Source organism: Rissa tridactyla, chromosome 8 (genome assembly GCF_028500815.1).
Source record: "Rissa tridactyla isolate bRisTri1 chromosome 8, bRisTri1.patW.cur.20221130, whole genome shotgun sequence".
Lineage (NCBI taxonomy): Eukaryota > Metazoa > Chordata > Aves > Charadriiformes > Laridae > Rissa > Rissa tridactyla.
Genome location: NC_071473.1, coordinates 55599953 through 55616604, shown reverse-complemented (window position 1 = coordinate 55616604; position 16652 = coordinate 55599953). Strand labels below are relative to the sequence as shown.

At 46.6% G+C, this 16652-nt stretch overlaps 1 protein-coding gene across 1 annotated transcript in view; it reads right to left on the bottom strand.

Moving 5' to 3' along the window:
* The window catches only part of TNNI3K (TNNI3 interacting kinase), an 81764-nt gene that overhangs the window by 15197 nt on the left and 49915 nt on the right, over window positions 1-16652 (bottom strand). The window contains exons 18-21 of the mRNA XM_054212805.1: window positions 10295-10347; window positions 9035-9087; window positions 7751-7883; window positions 2059-2168 (exon numbers count right to left, since the gene is read on the bottom strand). Coding sequence (XP_054068780.1) covers window positions 2059-2168; window positions 7751-7883; window positions 9035-9087; window positions 10295-10347 — 349 coding nt within the window. The remainder of the gene's footprint in view (window positions 1-2058; window positions 2169-7750; window positions 7884-9034; window positions 9088-10294; window positions 10348-16652) is intronic.

Here is a 16652-nt window from a genome sequence, read left to right as displayed (position 1 = left end):
AATTACACAGGTTCCAAAATCCGCTCCCATTCATCAGAAATGGAACTTCCACGTTGATCAATGAAGACCTCCAGTGCCAGAATGCACCAGGAAACCAACCAACCAACGAACCCACCAACCAACAACGTTTCCAAACACAAAGCCTTTCCCTGCAATGTGTTTCCTAAAGCAGCTGACCCACGTGGTGGGACATTTTCTACACAAACCTTCCAAAATTCCCAGTCTCTGGAGGGCATTTCTTGACTTCTCAGGCAGTTTAGAGCCATGTGCAAAAACAGCGGTGCCATGGCTGCAGCGCGCATGCAAAGATGCTTTACAGAGCACAGGGGGACCCTTGCCCGGCTGACACGTGGAAGCATAGAAAGGACCTACCCATCTCCATGGTCCTCTGTGAGAAATGCTTCACAGAGATGACATTCATCTGTCTGATTGCTATTTTCCATCAGCAAGGAACACTGCCAAAGCCCAGAAGTTATGAACAAACCCATCGTTCTTACGCTCTACAAGTGCCAGAACAGCGACACTGTCAGTAGGACGGCCCCGACTCGTCTCAGCCAGCACAGGCGCCCCCACACTCCAAAATCTGCATCTTATGTGCAAACACGCAGATCTGTGCACAATCCATCCATCCGGGAGATACAGCTGGGACGTAGTGTTGGAAAAGTGCTGGTTATCAGCCCCACTTTGGGAGATTTGACACTCAATACAAAGACAGAGATACAAGGACAAAGCCTAGTCAGGGGAGGGTCACTGTTGTCCCTCTACCGCGGGTGGTGTCAAGCACCATTAAATCCTGCTGTGGCCCTGAAGGCTACCAGTCTGAGGGTGACAGGGTTCTGCCACCTTGCTTCAGTTAGTTCACTTTCTCTTTAGCGCAGAAATAGCAGAAGCCAACATAAAACAATGATGTTATTTATCCACCATGTTACAATCTCAGAAGGGAGCACTTGCAAATTTTTTCTTTAATGCCGTTGAGTTGGGTGGGATAATCAGACAGACTGAAAAACCTGTCACAGTTGCAGCTGTGCAAGTTCTCTCCTCAGATCCCATAGAACACTTCACACTCGTCACCTACGTTTCCCTCTCTGGCTGACATGGGGGAACACTTTTTCCTGTGTGCTGACCCTCATTTCTGTGCAGCTGCCGAAAGCTGTCCTCGAACACCCCCTCTTTCGTCTTACAGGTTCTGCCTGTGGCCATACCGCTGCCTGCGGCCACACCGCTGCCTGTGGCCACGCCACCTGGGGCTGAGATCTCACGTGAGCTCCCGGGCTCAGAACAGTCAGGCATAGTCCATGCTTGGCCAAAGACTGCTGGGAAGCAAACCAAAACACGATAGCCCAATGGTTGGGTTTTTTAGCTTCTTTTCAGTCTTCCTATTGCTTGGGTTGATCATGGCTTTGCGTTTGTTATTGCTGCTCACGCAGCCTTTGGCCCCCGAGGCTTGCTCCCGCTCCCTCTCTCTTCTCCAGACTGCAGGACCTGTTGTGAGCTTTCAAAAGGTGCAGCATTTTATCTTTTATCTTCTACGCTATCATGACGTGCTTTCAGTGAGCTCCGTCTTCTGTGGATGTGGCTTCTCTGTCTTTGGCTAGACCATTCTACTAAACCTGCATCAGTAATTAAAACTACCATCTTTACAAGACAGTGAAGAAATTTTCTGGTGGAGCGATTCTTCAAAAGAGCAGGGAAATTCTGGTCCACTGTTATGGCATCTCCAATGCCGACAGCCCTGCCCGGAGGCAGAGGTGTGTTAGTGACAAACTCAGCCCAGCAGAAGTGGGAAGCTTGGTAGAGTCTACACGGCCTGGATGATGTTTGCACAAATTGCTCCCACGTGCAGTTACTCAGAACGTGCCGTCGTCTAGAGAAAGTCTGAGGGGTCATCACTGGGGGCGATTAACGGTGGGGACTAATGGGATCCCTGCACTGCTGCGGAGCTGCCCCCTCTGCGTCCAGCGGGTTGCTCCGCCAGACCTTACCCAGTGCCACAAGATGTGTGTGGCTGGCCAAAGCAGAGACGCCCGTTTTGGGTCGGCGCGCGGCAGGGACACTCACCTCGGGACAGGCGTTCCAGCCCCTCATCAGCAGGGCGGAGATGGGCTTGGGGATGGAGTACCCGATGGGTGGGCGCACGTGGTGGTAGGCCATGTCCGCCGCCGCCGCCGCTGCGAGAGAACAGCCCCACAGACACCCGTTAGCAGCAATCGCACGGCTTCCCAGCAAACACGGCCTGTTCCCCACTGAAACACCCCAGCAGGTACGGAAACGCTGAACCAACAAACCTGTTGCTTAAAAGAGGCTTTCCAGTCCCTGGTGGGGGTAAAGAGAGCTGAGGCAATCTGTAACCCTGACTGGAAACACACTGCTGTTAAGACTCAGCAAGGGTGAACAGAACCTAATTTAGCTTAAACCCTAAAAAAAAAAAAAAAAGCCTTTGGAGGAAGAAATGAGTTAACTTTCAACTCACTTTTAAAAACATAAATTATCTCCATCATTAAGACAGCGTGACAGGCATACTCCAGTTGCAGATAAAGTGGTAACTGACCCTTAAAATAACCCATGGCTAGTTCTGTACAGTCTAAGACAAAAATTAAGTCTAAGTGTTTCTTTAGTAAAAATCTAACGAGGGCCTTTCTATAAGTGCAAGCCACTGCTGACAGACAAAATTGCCAAAACGTTTTCCTAATGGAGTTTACCTGTTCAGTGAATCCAAATACATGGTTAATCCCTCTCGTTCCTTTTGAGCAAAGTTTTTTCAAGTCAAAACAAATGTATTTTCAACTCATATTGAAAGCTAAGTAAAATCCTTTGTTTGCCTGACACTTTAAAACGATGCAATCAGAGTGTGTGGGATTGCAGGGAACTGTAAGATTGCAAACATGAGATTGTAACAAGAATGGTCTAATTTTTTTTAAAACTGTATCCCATTCTCATCACAGTATTCATCATAAGAACAGATTAATTTCAGCCATTGTCTGTCCTCATAGCAGCTTTTGTCTGCGTAATGCTGTTGCAGGATGTTGATATCGGAGCAATCCGGTGATACTGCGGCTCTGTGTAGCCAGGAGGGGCGAGCGCAGTTTGCCGAATCGTGATTCCACTCCAACAAGGTTTCAAAGCCCTGACTCAGACACTGCCGGGTTCATCTTGTGCCTAGCAGACACTGTGAAAAGGGGCAAATGCAAATCAGACTAAGATAGCAATGAAAAGCGCTCCATTTTTTCTGCCCAAGGTAATGTAAGTGAAATATTACCTATTGGCAAAAATCTCGTCTTATCAACATTAATAGGATTTATTCCATCAGTTTAATGGGGTCAGGATTAGAAAAAGAAAGGGAAAAAACACACCGTGTGCCTCTGCACACTTCTATAATACTTTACAAAGTTTGTTTGTGTCACTATTTTTTGGGCTCTCCTTTCACTGTCAGTAGGCATTTTCTTCAGCTAAAAAAAATATATCTGTTAAGAAGTATCTTAGGATGGCTGAATTAAATGACAAGAATACATTTTTCTCACAAGCGATCAAAATGAAAAGCCCCTGAACTTAGCGATGCCTTCCAGCTCTACTACGTGATACCCTTGAACTACGAGTATTTTCTGTTTGACTGGCTGGTCCGATCCTACCAGTCTCCGGGGTGAGAGCAACTGTAAACCATGAGAGGAGTCAATGACTACCTGCCAATCAAACTACCTGCAAAAAACGTTATTTCAATTTGTTCTCGCTTACGGACCAGGGAAACAACTGTAGTAACTGCAGAATGTTAACTGACATCTCCTATATTGGATACCTGCATGTTTATGATCGTAACGTGCCTTTTCCTTGTGCAAGTGTCATCTTTGCAATAATTTTGCTACGTGGGATGCAATGGTTGAGTTTCTCAATCTAGTTTCACACCTATCGTTTCCAGACCTCTACATCCCCGTGTTTCCCCACAAAACTCTACCCAAAGCTTACACGCTGACAGTTCTACAGGTGTAATAGCATGCCACCTGTGGAAGACAGCCAAGGAAGAGGATCTTCAGATATCAGAGGGTGTCCTCTTGCCCTCTGGGCCTTCCAAAATGTCTTTTAAATGGAAGATTGTTCTCCATGTAGCTGCCAACGTCTGCTTCCACGTGCAGACTGTGCCTCGAGCACAGACGGATGCCTTTGCAGTCATGCCTCGTGCAAGCATACATGAGAGATACATAGCGCATGAATAAAGAACTGAGCCACAGTTCTCAGGAAAATGGGATGGGATCAGCCTGGGAACCGTTCCCGGGTTTCTGACTTGGTGGCAGACCCACTCATCTCGACTACGGCTTGAGCAAGGGGGCAACAAACACACCAGCGCACCCGCTGAAGCACCTGCGTCCCAGCCACACAGCCCCCAAAGGATGTGGCAACGAGGCATGAGCGGCAACAAGGATGAAGATCAAACACATCTTCCACCTGCCCCGAGCTGCAAAACCTCCTCCGTTTGCTTGCGCAAGCCCAGTCCTGCTGAGGGGGGGGTGTGTGTGAGGGAGAAAGGCAGCTCCTGTGCCCGCTGTGCGCTACTTGTGCGCCACGCTTGCCCCGTCCCAGCCTGCCGGTGAATCCCGGCTGGCTCCAGTGTAGCCTGGGCCTTAATAATATAATGATCTGATAATGACACAACTAATTACCAACTGGCTGCCTAATTGCTCTATTTGAAGTATATGCAATCCCTCAGACTGTAAAAACCTCAGGAAAGAAGTAGTCTCTATATTTAACAAATATAAATAATTTAATAAAGTCCTGCATTCTCCAGTTACTTCTCAAAACCATCATTTTTATGGTTTTGGTGTTTTGTTTTGGTTTTTTTTTTTTCCCATTTTGTCTGTTTTACAGGTGATTTTGAGCACATTTAGTTGGTTTCCTTACTAACCAGACGACGTGCTGCAGGCTTTGGTTCCACGGGACTGCATGATGGGGACCTCAAAGGCATTACGTTTGACTTAACAATGAAGTGATTTAATTCAGGAACACACCGGGTTTAATAGATGTTCTATTTGGTAGATTAAGAGGTGACTTTGATTCATTACCTATAAAAATGTTTATTCCTATTCATCAAATAGAAACCTGCTGAATGGATCTCTCGGTCAGTACAGTGCGCCCCTCGTATAATCGGATCCTGTACTGGGTGCAGCAGAGAACATGGAATTGCTTTTAACAGGGTGACAACTTTTAGTTCAATGGATGACATCCAGTTTTCATTATAATCAAATGCTATCATCGTATTTCCTTTTCGACACCTAATTATTTCAATGAACCTCACCAGAATGGTTTGTGGACCTCTAAGCCTGCACAAAGGTAACCATAAAAAAAGCCAGCGATGCATAACTAGAGTTAGCGTTCTGCAGATAGCATACAAAATTTTCATAAAGAAAACGCCTCACCTTGAAATACATACTTTGAGAAGAATATGGGATTTGTATTTAACTGAACAGTCGTTGTCTGAAAAGGTATCTTAAATGTGGGACTTTTATATAGGCTATAAAACACACGACACCCTCAAAGCTGCTTTTTACTGAATATATGTATATAAATCAGAAGTTCACCTTCAGTATCTTTTTTTGTGCGCAAATATATCTTTCACAAGCAGAACAGTTTGAGGTACCACAGAGACAAGGAACCAGCTGTAAACCACGACGGTTGCATCTGAAAAATCACCTGCTTTGTGACCACACACAAAGTCTCCGTTTCCTTATCCATGGAAGGGGGGGAAGATACACTCCAGGTCAGGTGCCAGGTGGGCTCACTTGAGGGAGAACAGACCCGGTTCAAACCCAAGCACTTTGGAAAACCATCCCCACTCTTGTGGGCACCAACATGGTCTTTGGGAAATGTGTCTTATGACAGGATTCAAACAACCTCTTGGCGATCTGGAGGCGAGGAAGGGCCCATCACTGAGGGGGAGGGCAAGGCAAGAGCCCTTCCCGAGGCACAGTGTCCCAGCAAAGAGAGAAGGGGCAGAAAATGCTTCCCTTTCTCTTTACAAAAAGCCAGCAAGCCCATGGAAATCAGGAGAAAGGGAAACATTCGGGGCGGGAGAAAAAGGAGAGCGTGAGAGAAAAAGAGTACCCCTATGCCTTTTTTAAATGCCTTTTATTTCATTTATGATGCTCCCAGTGAGCTTTAGCTCCTCTCGAGACTTCTAGTCCTATCTAGACCGTAATTTGAAGGGAGTGAAATGGTTAACTGAGAATTAATGGCGATCAACGTTAGAAATGGTGTCCTCACAGAGGGCTTTGATAATACGGGTGCTGGTGTACTGGAACTGCACCCAGGGACGTACGGTTTGATCCTCAGTTAAATGGCCGTGAAACAAGGACCAGCGGAGAGAGAACACAAACACCAAAACGATTCAGACCTGAAACTCAGGTTCACAGGTAAAGGGATGTTCTTTCTAGAACCTGAAGCGGAATTGAGTCAGCTGTTTGGCTTCTGCATCGCTTCGGCAGTCAGAAATAGAGCGGTATGAAACACAGCTAGCACAGCGTAGAAGGTCAGATACAAAGCCGGCACGTTAATTGCTGATGATATTTATGGGAGCTGCCTTTTGCACGTGAGAGACTGACTGTCTGAACATCACAAAGGCACCCAAGGGAGTTCAATAGAGGTATAATCTCAAAATAGCAGAAAAATGAATCTTTATTTAATGATTCCCCCAAGGGAAACGAAAAAACAAACCAAGGAAGGAATCAATAAGTAAAACTTTGCATGTATCAAAAATGACTTTGAAAAGACAGGAGCAATGCCCTAATGAGAAAAATACGTTAGATTTTATTTAGTATTTGAGTCATTTATAAAGCAATTGACCTAATAAGGGAATAGCATATTGATAAGCACTTAAGAAACAGAATTAGACATACAGATATACACAGAGACAGACGTATAAGCACCAAAGGATTACTCATTGTTACTGATATTTATATTCTTCTTGGGCATAAACATTTGTATGAACTACGAGAAATTTACCTTTTTCAAGGTAAAATGCTGCCACAGGCCATGCTTTCTCCAAACATTAGAAAATCTATTTGAAATCCATCTGACCAACTTTGCTCATCTCTTCCCCCAGCAACTGCTCCCTTTGCACCCCAAAACCAGTCAAAGCCCAAGAAAAGATCCCCCAGGTTTCACAGCTGTTTCGGTCGCTGGAGTGAAATGTCCGAGGCCGTCTCCCATGCAGAGAGAGCCGCAGAGCGGCGCGGCCACGGGCCCACCTCCGACCCAGGGCAGACTGCGGGGGCTGGTGCCGGTGCTCGGGGCTCCAAACCCTCCCTCGCTACCTGCCATGGCTCGTACCGTGTCCCGCGGGGCTCCCAGCCCCTAACAACTTCCAGCAGGCATCAAGGGGCAAAGTCTCAGGGAGTGCAAAGTGCAGCCCTGGAAGCGCCGAGTGGCTGCTCTGCCCCACAAGCGTTTCCAGGTGCTTTCTTAAGCTACACAGGAACATGCTCAAGGAGGAGACGTCTCAAGGAATGGCTTTACAATCCCAACACCGATGTGAGAGACTAAAGGGCTACAATTCGAGTGACTTGTTCATAATCCCAGAACTGGATAAGGAATGGTAAGTTAAGTAGATCTGTAGTGAGTAATAGATGGAACTGTAGTGGGATAGTTCCGTGCTTTTCACTGAAAGCATAATCTTAGCACTTAACAGCAAAATATTGGTTAATATTATACAGTGTATCTACTTCTCTAGTTCAAAGAAATGTAAATATTAATCCATTAAGCATCTTACCTGGTTTCAGGTGAGCAAATGGAATTTCACCTGTTAAGAGCTCCCAGAGGCACAAAGCATAGCTGAAAACATCGGCTTTTATGGTGTATCTTGTGCACTGGGTGAACACCTCAGGGGCCATCCAGCGCAGGTTCTGCACACCAGGAAACATCAATAATTCATTAAGCATTTACTTCCTCATATATGCATCTTGTTTTCCTTTCTTTTCTTATTTCCTTGCCTCCATTGCCTCCTTGCCCCATAAATAACTGCTAAGTTTGCAAGGAAAAAATTTCACCTAGCTTGCAAAATCTAAGCACTATATTATTGCACACTATACACAACAGCACTAGCACGGTGGCTGTCTCAACCCCGTAAGGCCAGACTGCTCCGGCTTTAAGCATGGGAGCAGTGCTAGAAGCAAAGCAGAGCACCCAGCCTCGGAGCCTGGAGCCCACACCGTGAGGTCTGAGCATGCCGTGTAACACCAATTTCCTGCTGCTCCAGCTGCTAGAGGGACAAACTGATGACAACTGCATTGGGCTGGTGCCTTCTCTCCTGGGATCTCACCACTGCCTGCAGAAGCCCAGTTGTGAGGCTGCTCCACAGGGGATGCCTCACACTGGGGCGATGAGTTTGGGGGCTTTTGCAGATTCCCTGCACCTCAGTAACTTAATCTACATCCTTTACAGACAGCCCTTCTGAGCGGGACGTCACCAAACCCTGGCGGGAGCCAGGGCTGCAGCAGCAGCACTCGCTCCTCTCACAGGGAGTGGCAATTACAATTGGTTAAAAAGATGATTGCCAAAGCCTGGGTTTAGCTTCACCTGCCCATTCCCCAATTAGCCATTATGGGGGTGCAAACTTGCATGGCCACGGAGCGACACACAGAACGCATCTGGACCAAAACTGATGAAGACAACAACGCTGTCTTGCAGAGGTGACTCTGTAAGCAATAGCCTTGCGAAGGAGAAGGGACCTCTGAGAGAAAATCAGTGTGGAACAACTAACTCCCTGTTAGAAACAGGAACCACCTGCCAGCAACACACGTATGTGAGTGGGGAAGGGTGGATTGAAAAAATGACACTTTACTAAGGATTTTGGGGACAACAGAGCTCCAAAGACAACCTTATAAAGCATTATTTTCTGTTGCAGATACTATATAACAAAACAACCCACAAAGAAACATTAAGAGAGATAACATAGTATACCAGTTCATCTTTTCCAACACAAATATTTCTAATGAAATTTTCTCCTAAACTGTGTGTTTTATACTGATTGTGTGGAACAAAGCAAGAGACAAACCCCAGGTTGTTTTGTCATGTTGTCTTCATCCAGAGACTGCAAAAATCTAGATTCTGAAATACACAGAACAACAACAAAAAAAATTACTGTCAAGCCAATACAGATAGCCACCTTATACAAAAGTCTTGGTAAAGTTGTTTTTTTTTCTTTTAATAACTCTGGGGTTTTGAGAGTCCAGGAGAACTGTGACAGCTGTTTTCCAGCAGGGAGGTGTACGAAGAACAAGGCTTCCGAAGCCTGCACACCGAATTCAGCACTGGCACAAATCTACCAAGCTCCACCGACGCTAAGAGCAGTTTACAGCAGCTGAGGACCCAGCGCAGGATCTGTGACCTCACGGTGATTTGTACTGGTGAATACAACAGATTCACAACTAACGCTCACTGAGCCCTGCATTAAAATGCGATGCCACAGAAGCCTGTCAGTCTTAATGCCAGAAACGCAGCCCACCCAGAAGTGACGAGATCTTGCACGAATACAGTGACGGTGGTATACGCACACGTTGTGATACATAAATAAGTCCCCAGGCAGGACTTGGGCACCTCTGACATACCAGAAAGACACTTAAGCATGCGCCTGATGTCCACGCGCCTCTGCTGATCGCATCGTGGTGATAGCGTGCAGTGACACTGGCCATGCCTTAAGTCACGTAGCTCCTGAGGAGCTGGGTCCGAGCCCTGAACTGCACCCTTGCACCAGGCAGAACGCATTCCCGTGGAGCTTGACTGCTAAACGCCAAGACAATGCACGAAATACAGATTCGTAAAGTACAACCTAGTCTAAGTTTGAACACAAAGTTACTAAGGTCCATAGCTCAAATAATGAGCTACATTCTGCTCTTCTACCTAAAATGGAAGAAACCTGTCCTATCACCACGGGGCTGGGCTTCCACCAGGCAGCCTTGCACAGTAACACCGTCCGCAGATCCTGAGCGCTTGCCATCAAAGCGGGGCGCGCATCTTCTCTTACAGGCATTTTCACTCAACTTCTTCCTCCAACCCACCACTAGAACTCACTCAAACCGGGATGCGCCCAGCTCGCTGTCACCTGGGCGGCCGCCTCAGCTGACCGCCGGGCTACTGCACGGCACCTCCAACCCAGAGGAGACCAACCCCAGGGCGGTTCTCAGCCCTAGAGCCTTTTGTGCCCTCTCATGATAACAAAACGAAGAGCAACCTCCTCAGCATTTTCTCAGTCAGCACAGGTTTAGTTTTAGAGAATTAGAGGTTAATTTATAAATGTTTCACAAAAATTCCCTACCTCCGAAATCAGCAACAACTGCATGGCCATCCTCGTACAGGAGAATGTTGTGACTGCAGAAAAAAATATTATAGATAATTGTTTAATAGTGTCTTAAAGATGGTGAAAATTTTACAGTTTTTGGTTCATAGCTAAAATCTCAAGGAGTTCAAATCACCTGCTTAAGTAGATAAACGTCTATAGATAAACTGCTTTTAGCTACAGCTCAGAATTATTGTTATAAAGTACAGATTAACTCTGAGAAGCAGCTTCACAAATGAGAATGTCAGCTTCTAATCAATAGTAGAGCAAAACAATTTCTGTAATTAGTTATAGATCAAGTACACCAGCTTTATTCAATATGTGCACTGAATCACAGTGATGAAGCGAAAAAGAAGGTATTCGAATATAAACATAGTGATGGCCTTTATATAAAATTGCAGAGACTGATTCTTTTCTCTTTTAAGGCTTATGTAAGTTCACAGCGGTAATTCCTGATTTATGCTGACATATAGAAGGGAAGGAACCGATCTGAAGAGTCCATATAGAATGGATCACTGGAAGCCATAAGAAATCCATTAGGCTGGGGAAAAAAATGATGATACAATGGTAAATCCTCTTCAATTTAATAACCACAGTTAATAATGCAAATGATACTTTCATGAGACAAAGGTACTTTATTTCTCAGACTATCTCCCTTTGTTTACGAAAAGAAGACAGCTCGTTCATCCTGTAGCTTATCTCAGCGCCTAGGATGAAAGCTCCTCCCTGCGGGCGCTCATGGAGGTTTGTCGGTGGCCAGAGGTTCGGCTTCAGCCCTGCCTCCACTCCTGTCCAGCTCCACGGCGTCCCTTCGGATGACGCCCCTGAGAGCCAGCGGAGTCCAGCGGGTGGTGTGTGCGAACTTACGCCGGACCTCAGCCGAGCCCCCGACAACGTGCGGGATTGCCATCTGCTTAATAAGTCAGGAGCGCTTAATGAATATTTACTGTTCACCTTGTTGTCCCTGAAATGCACATTCCTTGTCACTGATTGATGGGTGTAATCGCAAGCATAAAGTACGCTTCATTACTGGACATCAAAAGAACCACATTGTCCATTTATCCTTAAAAATTACACTTGCAAAAATCGCATTTTGACTGTGGTAGTGGAACCTCGTGGTGGCATCTCCTTCCAAAGCTCCCTCTGATGAAAGCAGCAACCCTGGAGACTGGTGGCTGCAACTATGAACAGAAGCAAGAAACGATCTGGGGCGCTGGCTGATGCCTGTGGCCGGAGCTGTGGTTCCACCCAGCAGGATTCCGCACGGGAACGCTGCGCAGCATGGGAGAGGCCGGGGGGGGCTCACGGTCACGTCTCTAACCGAACTGCAGAGAGCAAGAAATCCCAGGAAAATGGGATATTCATGTTGTACATACATATTGGATTTTTATTTCAATATAAGGTCTTCATCTTTGCCCCAGGCAGTTTCTGGAGTTAGGAAGAAAGGAATAAATGCAGGAAAATTCCTGTTTGGTCAGCACACGTATGGGGCAATCTCTGTCAGGACATCCAGAGATCAGCGAAATCATTTCTCAAAGATAATTACTTGTACTGACACCTATCAAAGTGTTTTGATTTCTGTGGAATCTCTGAAACCATAGCAACTGCAGGTCTCCATGAATTTAAAGGATTGGGTAACCAGAACTTTACCTTAGACTGTCAGCAGAGGTATTTGGAGGCTTAAAGTTAAATCTACTGGATTTGTCCTAAATCTACTAGAATCAGAGAGGGGAATTATGAGATTTGTGTGGTGGTTTAAACCCACTTATTGAAGGTAATGCGAAGAAAATTCAGCTTTATTTACATATTATTTGTTCAAAGATGGTGAAGGATATGGATAACGCCTGGGAGGAAACCTATGTATGCAGCCTTTCTGGTAATCAGAGCATTTTGCAAAGTAAGCTTCCAAGTATGAACAAAATAACTACAAAAAGATTTCTACATAAGACTATAAATATTTCGTATCCATTTTATAAAAGTGTCATCTTGTGAGCAGGTAGGCAGGAGAGCTGCAAATAAGCAAACCAAAGCAAAATGGAGTATTTCTAACACCGAAACCGTGAAAAGGAAGATACTCAGATTAGATCAGAACCAAATGGGCACTTATTACACATTTTCACCTTGATAGCTTCAAACAAGAGAAAAAAGTAACATTGCCCTTGGAAAACAATGAATTCTCATTCGGGGGCACTTTATTCTCGGAGTTGGACTGAAAGATAAAAGACTAGATGATGCAGGTGAGAAAAGTACCAACTCCTGAATTCTGGAGATTCAGAGTAGATCGAATGCGAGTGAAGCAGACACAAGCTCCCAGCCCTGCAAGCAGAATATCTGCTCTGGGGGATGCTCAACCTGAACACCCTCGGGGCAGGGATAAGTCCTCTGGGCAGAGTGTCATGACACACACCAATGTGTTTAGCCCGGGATCGGTCTTCTCACGCCGGGTACGGGTCTGCGTTTGGTGTGGCGGTACCAGCTCACCTGCAACGAGCTCGGGGATCTTTCACATGGGGTCAGCATTTAGAAATGCCTTCTGTTGACTTGGAAATTAATGTTTGAAACAATATGTGCTGATAGAAATCAAAATACCGAGGGTGAGTCTCCATTAACTTTACTGCTTAAGCAGAATGGAAATAAGAAGAAATTCTGGCTGTGTAGGAACTTACAGTGGGAAAACGCCATCCCTATGTATTTGGCATTTCCAGGGAGACTTCAGTTCAACTAATATACCAGGGGACTTGGAACCAGTCGCAGGATCAACGGGTCTCCGTCTATCCATACCTCGGCAGTTGGAGAATCTCAGCACGTAGAGCTGTGGCACTATTCCAGCCCGTGCAGTGGGGCAGCGGATGTGTGAGCTGTGCTCTAAGGCGGCTGCCATTTACGAGTACCCAACTTCTGTTTTCAATGAGGAGGAAGAATTTCTTCCTCAGAGCAATATATAGAGCTTAAAACAGAGGCTTCTCTAAAGTCACTGCAAGTATTGCACCTTGATTGAAACTCATCGCTCAAGAGCCTCACTTCTCCAGCATCACTTGGCAGTTGCATGGCCATTGCCAACCAGAAAGGTACTCTGGATTTTGGAGGGCACCTTCTTCAGAGGGCACCTTCTGAGGGCATCTTCTGAGAGCACCTTCTGAGGGCACCTTCTTCTGAGGGCATCTTCTTCCCCTCCAGGCGGCAAGACATTCAGGTGAAGTTGCCATGACCCAACGCACACTGGGTTCAAGAGTCAGTTCCTCTGAACTTGCGAATCCTCAGCCATCAGTCCTGTCCCCCGCACCCCAGCTCCAAGGCCGTGAGGAGTGAGCTGCGGTGCCGGGAGAGGGAGGAGCACACAGGGCTGCCCACTCTGTCCCTCCAGCCACCCGACCCGTCCCCCAGCAGCCTCTGCCTCTGCGAGGAGACCCACGGGCAGCCCAACAGCACGGCTGAGCCAGCGCCCAGGCTGAGGACTGGGACAACCTCCTGCCACTGGTGAGCGGCTGCACACTCTCGTTGGTCACACAGCCAGACAGGACATGCTGGGGGAATGTGTCCCCACACTTGGGGGGTGCATCAGACAAAACCTGGTCTCTAGCCCCCCAGAAGCACTGGCACAGCACTCCCGACGAGAGCCTGGCATTGGACGTAAACTGGATAATAAGGCAGTAAAGGACACAGAAAAACCATGTCACCACCCTGCCACTTTCTGCCTATCTTCTGACTGACCCAGCCTCCTGCCAGCTCTCCCGGTTCCTGATCTCTCTGGGGGCAGAGGCCAGGCAAGAAGGACGGGGTCCTGAGTCAGGGTGACTGCCTGAATGAAGGAGTCTCATGAGGGCAAGGGGACAGACAGGATTCGGTTCCATTGATTTGGGCAGTGGGAAGCTGCACCGCTCACGCCTGCGATCGCTGCACCTCACCGCTGGAGGCCATCCCAGGCTGACGGGACGGGGAGGCAGCGAGAGCCCATTTCTCACAGTGCATTCAAGAAGCTGCAACAGCACAACCCCCTTTCTGCATGCTCAGGTGCATGTGCATTGGCTTCCAGGGGGGTTAATACATGGGGACGGAGCTGGGCACCTCTGAAGTGCAGCCATATCTGTGGCTCTAGTTTGGGCAAAGAAGTCCAGACGGTCTGGCCGGGTATGCAGCGAACTCTGCTCACTGGTGGAGCAGACTGCAGAAGCAGCATCCTGTGCCATTATTCCACAGAGTTTTATGTGCCACTCACCAGGGATACAGAATTTGCTGTGCATTTATTTCCTGAAAAATTAAGAAAAGGAACACTAAAATGCACAAACATGATTGGCCACAGTGGGAATTTTGGTTTCCAGTTTGGGTGAGGGAGTGTTTGTTACTGATAGTCTTCACACTGCCTGCTCTCCGGTTCAACCAGCAGTCCCCACCACCGCCCGTCCCGCTCTTTCCTCTGCACTCTCGTCCCAGTGCAGAAAGCTGGCTGCTAACGAGATCTGGAAGCGAGGATCGGTCTCTGAGCGCGGCCGCGTCTTGCTTCGGCCGCATGTCTATTAGCTTAGGGAGCATCGGGACTCGTGGAGGTCGGCAGCAGGGCAGGGTAATTCTTGGCAGTGTTTCTGCTCGTTTTTGAGCTCAGATCTGAGGGGCAAATTGCAGCCCACTCACTGCTTTCCCAAGTCAGCCTGGAGGGGCTTGTTTGCCAGAGTCCAGATCTCTGGCAAAACAGCTTGATGTAGCACCTAATAGCTAAGACATAACTTTATTTGGAAGCTTCAGATAGCTTCTTCTGGTGGTAGAAGTGTTAAGAAACAGTTACCCCATTGGTATTCCTATTTCAGCAGTTTGTAGCTCATAGCAAATGTAAATCTGGGCCGAGCTGTGATTTGCCAAAGGCCAGCTGTGGAAGTTAAAAGAAAAATCTACCACAAAAGAAAAAAAGATGCTAAAAAAATTTCTACCACTTCTTATTTCTACTCCTGGCCTGCCTGTGCTAGACATAAGTAGACCTGTTGGTCATGATGGGGGCATAATCAGTGTTAATGTATAACTTCAGAACCACAGGGTTATTGATAATTTAATTAATCAAACGCAACTAACTAATATTAATTTTTCACTTGGAGTCAGGGTTTTTCTCCAGAATAAACTCGCCGAGAGAAATGACAGAAGCCAATTTACAATGTGACATTTAAAACAAGGCAGGATGAGGATTTCAGAAAAAGACAACGGAACAAATCAGCAACGGCCTTTAGGGACTACAGCGTTGATCTGATCTGAACTCCCTCGTAACACAGGACATTCGACTCTAAATTCTTGCTTCGGTGTAAGAATTGTGGCTGAACCAAATCACATGTTTTGGAAGAAAAGATGTGCTCCTCACTGGTGAGACAGCTACTTTGCTCTGATGCTGAAGGAGCCAGAAGGCTGTTGGACAGTACTGGCATCATCTTCTAAACGGCTACGACACAACCCACACTACTAAAACGGAGCCCTCTCTGGACGGCTTTTAGCCTGCATGTGCCCAGCACATGCCTTAAATTTGTAACTCAGAATTAATGTGCAAATGCCGTGTCACCACAACGACCTGCAAAACAGAATTCCTCTAATCGACCGTGTTCGCAAAGTCTAAAGAGCCCATGCGGAATGCATACACAGCCTTTCAGGCAATCTTCTACTTACGCCTATTTTATAATACTCCAGACATTTTGTGTCATCTCCTCAAACCCCATTATCTCAACACAACTACCTAAAAAGAAAACAAGAGCACAAGAGGGACGAGAAGCTCAAGGACTTGCTGATTTTCTGCTACACACTCAGATTTATCCTTAAGATCCGTATGCTTAAGCGTTAGAATTATTAACAAAAGGACGCTGGGATGGAGGCATTTGCAGAAACTTGATAATGTACAGACAGAAAGTAGGTTAATGTCCCAAGAAAAATTAAGCCTCAAAGGTCTTGGAAATAAACTCATTTAGTACAGTGGGTTGGGGAATAAGCCCAGGTGTTTCCAGAACTTTTCAAGATTGCAACTTCTGATTTTGCCCTGAATTAAGATGGAAAGCGGGCATTTCATAGTGTGCTGTGCAAATAAAAAGAGATTTTTTGCCCCTGTAAGTAACTAAATAACTTGACCGAAGCATTCCATTCTGAATATATCCTCTAAGCTGGCCTACATTATAAATGACGATAAATTCTAGGAGCCTGCATTCTTCACCTATCAAATAACTGCGTGTACAAAGGAAGATTTTTGATAATCCCCAGGAAGAATGCCATGAACTTCGTGCCTTACTGAAAACCAAAGCAAACCGTAACTTCTCCGGTAGGAAATGCTCCAGAGGGCAGGTTCCGCCAGCCCGGCCGCGGTTCACATGCAGGC